The 7,916-nt window shown below is 68.8% G+C and overlaps 1 protein-coding gene across 1 annotated transcript in view; it reads left to right on the plus strand.

The window, feature by feature from the left end:
- Positions 1 to 1,706: 1,706 nt before the first annotated feature.
- PEX10 (peroxisomal biogenesis factor 10) overlaps positions 1,707 to 7,916 on the plus strand; it is a 9,497-nt gene continuing 3,287 nt past the window's right edge. The window contains exon 1 of the mRNA XM_012734529.1: positions 1,707 to 1,789. Within this exon, the coding sequence (XP_012589983.1) occupies positions 1,707 to 1,789 (83 nt within the window). The remainder of the gene's footprint in view (positions 1,790 to 7,916) is intronic.

Consider the following 7,916-nt stretch of genomic DNA (forward strand, 5'->3'; position numbering starts at 1 on the left):
CCCGCAGGGGCCCGCCGCCCCCACACCTGCACCAGGCCTGTGCACTCGGCTGGACATGGCGGCCCCAGGCGCACGGGGCACAGGCCCAGGTGGGCCGGGCGGCCCACCTACGTTCTGGGAGCAGGGAGCCCCCTTCCCAGGAGGGCTGGGAAAGGCCGAAAGCCCAAGGCGCTGCCCAGGGCCCGTACTCACCCACAGGCAGGACATTGGCGCCCAGGAACTGCCGTCGGCTGTCCAGGCCAGGGGCAGGGCCCTCGGGCGGGGGCACCATCACGGCACTGAGGCCTGCGCGGCAGCTGGTCAGTCACAGCAGGGCTGGCTGCACAAAGGAAAGGCGTCTGCCCTGGGGCCCCGCTGGCCGGCCTCCGCCGCTCACCACGCACCTGCAGAGGCAAGGGCAGCGGCTGGCGGGGCCTGTCCAGGGCCAGGGCTGAGAGTGCGGTGGGCAGGGGTGTGGAAGGGGCCGACAGCAGTGCCCAGCCTTCCGCCTGAGACCTGGGTCTTGGGAAGAATAGCGGTGGGGCCAGAGGGCCAGTGACCGTCAGTAGCTGTGGCCAGTGCGACCGTCCCTCTGAGCTGGGACCCCCAGTCTGACCAAGGGCAGAGCTGGGGTCGCCGCAGCCTCGGGTCCTCGGGCTAGTGGCGTGGCGGCCACTGGTGGCTGGTGAATTGAGGCCCTGGCTGTCCAGTGCATCTACTCCTCCACCACTGGCTGGACTCCAAGCCCCGTGCAGGCCGGGGCTGCTCCTCATGGCCACCCCAGGGGCTCCGCCCCCACGCAGCCCCCCAGAACCCCCCTCCTGCCTTCTCCACCTGCCGGCCCGGGCTCCAAGCTCCAGAGCTTCTGGGTCTCATGGGGACACGGGGTCCCCAGAGTCCTGTTCCGTCCGGTGGGAAGAGCAGCTGGAGGAGGCCCGGGCTCTGGGCAGGCCTGCCTGGCGCCCTCCCTCCTGCCCTGACCCCTGGGGTCCCTCCTGCCCACCCCCGAGACAGGCAGATTGGCTGGCCTGGCCTGCTGGAGTGCTGTGCCTCAGAAGAGCAGAGGGAGTGGACTGTAGGTGGCCTGAAGCCCCAGAGTGCCTGGCCCCGTGGCCGCCCCGCCCAGGCCCACCCTCCTCTTTGGCCCTGCTCGGCTCACCGGCCAGTGTGGGGTCTCCCAGCCCAGGCACCTGGACTTTGCCGCCTCCCTGGCCACACAGCCCGGAGGCCGAGGCTGGCTCTGGGCGCTCCCGTCCCGGCGGGCTCCCGAGTGGGCTCTGAGCTTCCTGCTGCAGCGGGGCCCCGAGCTGTGCCCCGACACGCCTGCCGGGGTGCCGGGCGTGGGGCTCGGCTGGGCTGGCATGAACCTAATTAGGCAACGGCACCGGCCACAAGCCAAGGCGAGGCCTGGGCTCCGTGAGGTCAGCCGTTGGCACAGGCCAGGAGGCACCGTGTGGGCGAGCCGAGTCCCTGGCCCACCCACCCCTGCCCCTGAGCTGGGACTGGCCCCTCGCGGCACCCCCAGCCCCACTGGCAGCTGCTGTCCCTGGGCCTGCGGAGCAGACAGGGAGGCCCGGGAGGGCCGGGGGTCCACAGGGCTGCAGCTGATCCGTGGCCCCCCGGCCAGCCCCGGCCAGGGGGCAGGCTCTCAAGCCTCCCATCGATGGCAGCCTCGTTGCCAAGGTCAAGGCCTGGCACTGACCACTGTCCACGGCTGATCACTCACGATGGCATCAGGCAGTGAGTGCCAGCTGGACCAGAAGTGGTGGGACAGGGCAGAGCCTTCCTGCCCCGGCAACAGCCCCATTCGGTGAGGATGCCAAGGCCAGCCCAGCCCCAGCCCCGCCCACCCTTGTGCATAAGATAACTGACCCTGGTCCTCACAGCACCCAGGGGCACGGTGGCTACTCCGCAGGCCCCGGAGGGTCAGTCCGTCACATCTTGCCACTCACGGGGCCGACCGGCACTGGCACATCCGTCTCTGGGCCATGGCGCCTGCTGCAGTATCTGGGGAGGCCCAGCCACCCCAGCCTGCCCCCGGCACTCCCTCCCACCCTGCGGCAGCGCCCAGGAAGCAGAGCCACCCACCTCACTGACATCCCCTGGCTCGGGGAACCCTGGGCCACAGAGGGGGACGCCCAGCCTCCGGGAGAGAGGAGGCTCCGGCGCTCCTGGGCCCAGGCCACGCCGGCCCCCAGACGCAGACAGCCTCCGTCTAGAGGGCCAGACCGAGGCCTGGGGCGGCCAGGACACCGCCCCCACCAGCAGGTGTGGCTGAGCTGGGACCCCCAGGGCTGGGACCCCGTGTGGTGCCCAGAGAGCCAGGTGACAGGCCACTGTCCCCAGGCCCCCTCATCCGGGCCCCTCCCCGCAGCCTCCAGAGCAGTGGCTTCCAATGTGGGGGGCTCGTGACAGGGCGGGTCAGCCCCGGGCCGGAGTCACCAGCAGCCCGCCTCTGTGCCTGGGCCTGGCAGCAGGCCCAGGGGGCAACCTGGCCGAGAGCCACAGGCCTGGGCAAGCTTAGCGGCCATCCCAGCCCGGAACAGAGCCCACGCAGGCGGGCGGCACAGGGCGGCGCCCCGCCCGGCGCCCTGACCGGGCCAGGGTGAGGCTGGGCCAGGTCCCACAGCCACGCCCCGCAAGGCAGCGGCCCAGGCTGGCCAGGCACTGCTGGGCACTCCACCGCATGTGGGCCCAGCCTGGAAGCGTCCCAGACGGAGGGGTCTCTGGCCCAGGCCTGAGTCCCACCGCCCACCCAGGCAGCCCCTCGCTCCAGGGAGATGCTCTGGGCAGGCGTGCAGAGTGGGCAGTGGGACCAGGAAAGCAGGTCTCAGGGCACAGAACCCAGCGACGCAATGGGGCCAGCGCCAGGAGGTGGCGGGCCTGGGGCGCTGCCCCGGCGCAGTCACGGTCATGACCTACGCAGGCAGCTGCTCCCCCAGCTGGCGGCTGCTGGCGCCCCGCGGCCGCAGCCCCGCGCACCCAGGATGAGGCCTGGCTCTGGCTCCGGAGGCCTCCGGAGCGGGCTGCCGGGGCTGGGGGAGACCTCTCCAGCCAAGCTTGAGGCGGGCCTGCCAGGACCCGAGAACCCTCTGAGCCTCAGCCTCCTGTCCAAGGGTAGGTGGCCAACGGACCACCCCCAAGGGGAGCACAGTCGCCGGCAGGGGGCAGCCACCGGCCCTCGGTCCTCACACTCCCGCGCACTCTGCTGGAACAGGTGTTGGGGGAGGGCCGCCCTCTGCCGGCCCCGCCCACCCGCCAGGCCCGGCCCCGCCCACCGGTCAGGCCCCGCCCCACCGCCGGAGCCTGGGCCCAGTGTCAGCTTCCCCGCGAGAGGGAGTCAAGGACCCTCGCTCTGAGGCTGCCAATCACAACCCAGCCTCCGTCTCAGTGAGCGGGAAGCCCGGCGCAGAGCAGGGAGCCGGGCCCTGTCCCCGCGGCCCTCGGCCCCTGGGGAGGTCCCGGTCCGTGGTGGGCGGCTGGCCCTTGAGAGGCCCCTGCGGATGGGCAGACGTGGACGCTGGGCGCACCCGCTGGACGTGAGGGCGCGGGGCGGGGCTCCTCCTGTGGGGTGGAGAGGGCCGGTCTGGGTGCAGCTGCGGAGGCGAGAGGAGGCTGGGGGGGCGCGGCGGGGGCGGGCTGTGGCGGGCAGCGGGGCGCTGGGCGGCACCGTCTGCACCCAGGGCTCCTCCCTGCCTGTCGGAGGCTGACCCCGGCCTCGGGCTGTTGGGGGGCAGAACAGGCAGGATCCTAAGGTGGGAACAACGTCGGCGAGCGGAGATTCCAAAAACTGGGGGGCAAAGCGGAGCGGGCGCGAGGAAGACGCGGGAGCCGGGCCGGCACGGGGCTCTCAGCAGAGGTCGGCCTCACGCGGTTCCCGCAGGCGGCGGGACGTCAGCGGGCGACACGGGCGAGGGCACGATCACCTTTGTCCTGAGAACAGTCCGGGGTCGTTTTCACCTTTGGCTGAGATCATAGCAGTTTAAAAACCCATCTTTCGGGGTAACGCGGGTAACAGACGCCACGCCTAAGACTGACATCGCTGTTTGCCCCGGGGCCAGCCACGACCTGCCTCTTCGCGGCTCCTTCTCGCTGAGACGTCCTAGGGGTACAGTGAGGGCAGGAGGGGACATTTCTCGTAAATCAAATTACAGCCAAGTGCTTTGAAAACCAGTTGCAAAGTGGAAGTGAATTTCCCTGACGTCCAGCCGGCAGAAAACGTAAGGAGCTCCGACCAGGTTCCTCATCTGAGGACTAGAGAGTAGCATCCTGCAAACTAGTTAGAAAGCTCAAGTGAATTCCTCCGTAGTCGAGACAGCAGAAAACCTGACTGGCCCTGAAGAGGCGACTCGGAGAGTTCTGTCTGTGCAGGCCGGGGGCGGGCAGCTCGCGGGGTTGTTTAGAAACTGAATAGAAGACTTTGTGGGGTGGGAGAGTGATGAGATTTGGGTTTCCTCCATCGGGCAGTAAAGAGCATGTCCCAATGCTGCCTCAATACTGACTTCGCGGTAACAGCCAGTTGCTTTCATTATCAGCCAGTTGTAAAATCACTTTGACTTCAAGAGGGAGTGTCCGCCCTGGAGCCACAGCGCCTGCTTGCCTCGGTAGCGCCTCTGGGCTGAGGCAGTCCAGTTGTAAACTGAAGGTTGCTCATAATATTTTGATATTATGATTATACAAGTAAGGGAGGTCGTCACATAAGTTAGCCTGGAAATTCTGATTTTTCAGAGCATTTCGGTGTCTGTCGACAGAGGCTGCAGAGCTGTGTCACCTGCCCAGCGCCCTCCCCAGGCCGGGAGGGGTGACCGTGCTGGGGTACAGGCCCAGGAGGGGCCCCCTGGGGCCCTGCCGCCTCCACCCCAGCAGTAGCCCAGCCTGCCCTCCTCACCCGCACAGGGACTCACTCCTCCCTTCCTCTGTGGTTTTGTTCCCAAAACCTTCCAGCGTCCTCCTGGCCCCTGGCACGCGGCAAGGGCCATAGGTCCCCACCTCTGACTCGCTGCCCTCACTGCTCAGCGGCTTGTTTCCCCTTGGGGGCCCTTGGGGGGTCAGGTTCAGACCTGGAACTTGACCCCAGGGACTGGGGAGCCTTTGAAGGTTCTGGCGCAGATGGAGCTACCGGGCTGACTCCCCCACGAGGGCCCCAGTGGAAGGCAAGTCAGGGGGATGGACAAGACTGAGCCACCCACCCCAGCCCATGCGGCCCCGCCCCTGCCCCGCTCCTGTCACCCAGCCAGGCGCTGGCCTGCGGGCAGCAAAAACCACTGTGGCCTTCCAGATGCCCAGAAGGTCCTCAGCCCGTGTCTGGGCCGCGGGGGCTCACAGCTCTGAAGGGCGGAGCGCCTCTGCTATGCTAATGAGTAACTCTGGGAACTCGGTGGGGCGCGCTGGTCGCCCGGGAAACGGCAGATGGAGCGCGCTGGGCCTCCGGGCTGGTGACAGAGCGGGGGCGCCCGGCCGGGCTGACGGGACTTGCGAGGGCCTGGCAGCGCCCCCGCGCCTCGCCCGTGGCTCCCCACCCCGGTCCCTGCCTCCAGGGACCTTGTCACGGGCCGCGTCCTGCCCGCCAGCAGCTCTGGACCCGGGGTCCTGGGACTGCGCCCAGGCAGGCAGGGAAGGGCCAAGGGTCCTCACGAGCCTCTCCCGGCCCCTGCAGGTGGCGGCTCTGGCCTGGACAGTCACCCTGGACTCACCTGCTCCCGTCCTGTGGCCCCCGGAGACCGGCTGCCCTGGTGCTGGGTCTGTGCTCTCCGGCCACACAAACCCATGGCCAGCGCGGTGCAGGGGCAGCGAGGAGTCGGCAGGTGCCCTGTCTCCCACTGGGGTCCGGGACCCGGCTCCAGCCCCAAGGGGGCTGCCCCCAGCTGCCCCCACCCGTGAGCTGGGGGCCGGCTGCCCCAGCCAGAGTTGGGTATCCGGAGGCTTTCATTTGGGGACCAGGGGCCTCCCTGGTGGTGCAGGGGTGAGTCTCAGCGTATGAAGCTGTGTTGAGCCCATCCCCCACCACGGAGGGACCCCAGGACGCAGGAGACCCCTATCTCCCCGCCGCCCCCTCCGCAGGTGATTCAGTGGATCCGCCTGTCGGCTCTCCACCCCGTCTCGGCCGAATCCACTCACTCCCGCACCTCTGGTCTGCACCCCACTTCTGGAAACAATTAAATAAATCTTTAAAAAGAACCAGCCAGCACCTCTGCTGAGGCCCAGGGCCTTCTGTGGGCTGGGCTGGAGGGGGCCACACAGAGACGCAGCCCGAGGGCCAGGGGAGCCAGGGGAGGAGACAGTGAAGGGGCAGTCAAGAGCCGGGCAGCTGGGGTCCCGGCTGCGGGGTGGGCGCCTGGCAGTGCCAGCTGGTGTCACGCCACTCTGCAGACCGGGCACGCTGACAGGTCAGGACTCCCCGTGGGGTCACAGTGCGGCGTCCTCAGCTCAGCGTCCACTGGAAAGGGGAGTTAGCCTGTCCCCAGGCTGACGTGGGACAGCAGGGGCCACACAGTGGAGGGGCCCCAGAGGAGCAGGCTGCCTGTCAGAGGTCACTGCCAGGAGGGCGGAGGAAGGACAGTGCCCGGCGTGAGCGGAGCAAGTGGGGGGCTTCAGGCCCAGCATCCCTCTGAAACTCCCTCCCGAAGGCCAGTGGTCTCCCAGCGTCGAGGCGGGCAGGCCCACAGCGCCACCTGCTGGCCCCTGGCTCTGACTGCAGCACTGGAGGCCAGGGAAGGGTCGGCTGCCCTGGAGAGTGCACGAGGCCCATTCACACTTCAGGTCCCAGAGAGGGCTTTGCCCCAGTCTGCCGAGCAGACGGGACACTCCAGAACACCCCGCAGTGGACGCGCACAGGTAGCCAGCTGCAGCCCTGAGCAGGGACAAACCTCTCCATGGGCGGCTGAGCCTGTGTTCTCCGTCCATGCAAACCCACGGCCAGCGTGGCCCAGGGGCAGTGAGGAGCCTGCAGCTGTCCTGCCTATTCCCAGGCCGGGTCCCCAGGGCCCCCCACTCCAGCTGTAAGGCCAGGCTTCCAGCAGCTGACCGCCCCTGTGAGCCCTCATCACCCGGAACCCTCCTGGCCAGGTCAGTGGGCCTTCAGTGCCCACCCACCACCCTGCTCCTCGCCTGCCTTTTTTTCCCTGCCGGAAGCCCAGGCACATGCTGGACAGCTAGGCCATCTGAGGCCTCCTGCCCCCACCCCCCGGCCAGCAGCCACTGGGGCCCAGGTGCAGATGCCACAGGCTCCCCGCTCCGTCTCAGGCTCTCTAGGCGGACCCCTGACCCTCACCTGCCGCTAAAGTCCAGCTGTGGCCGTGCAGACACTGGGAACCAGGCAGCGTTCAGGCCCCCAGGGAGTGGACGGAATGCAGTACGCAGGGGTCTGGCCTGGGCAGGAAACAGCCTGCTCCCCTCCCTGTGTCCCCACCACTTCTGGCGACTGGAGGGGCGGCCCCCGGGATAAGAACACAGGTGGGGTGACAGGTGCCGCGGGGAGGGGTCTGGCCGTCGGGAGACCACACCGGCCACAGATGCCTCCCAGGCGAGCTCCGACCCCACCAGAGGGAGGAGGGGGAAGCGTCTGGGTGCGGCCTGCCTGGCCCCTTGAAGCCGGGCCACCCCCTCCGCCTCCGCCCCCCGGGAGCCCCGCACACTCGCCCCACATCCACTGGCACCACCCAGCTCAGGCCCAGCCTGCAGGAGGTGGGGGGCCGCCATGGCCCGCGCGAGAGCCGCTGCCCGAGGTCAGCCACCCGCGTGTTCACGGCATCCCGCTCCTCGCCGGCGCCCAGCGAGCCACAGGCTGGATGCGGGGGAGGCACAGGGCACCCCGCTTCGGTAAAGTATGTGGGAGGGCCGCCGCCAGGCTGCGGTTTCCCAGCGTTTATTTTAGAACGCAGCTGACTTGTGGCTGCTGTTCTAAAAGCAACTGGCAAGCGTACTCCAGTGTTTCAGAG

Source organism: Condylura cristata, unplaced genomic scaffold (assembly GCF_000260355.1).
Source record: "Condylura cristata isolate star-nosed mole 26May11 unplaced genomic scaffold, ConCri1.0 scaffold00058, whole genome shotgun sequence".
NCBI lineage: Eukaryota > Metazoa > Chordata > Mammalia > Eulipotyphla > Talpidae > Condylura > Condylura cristata.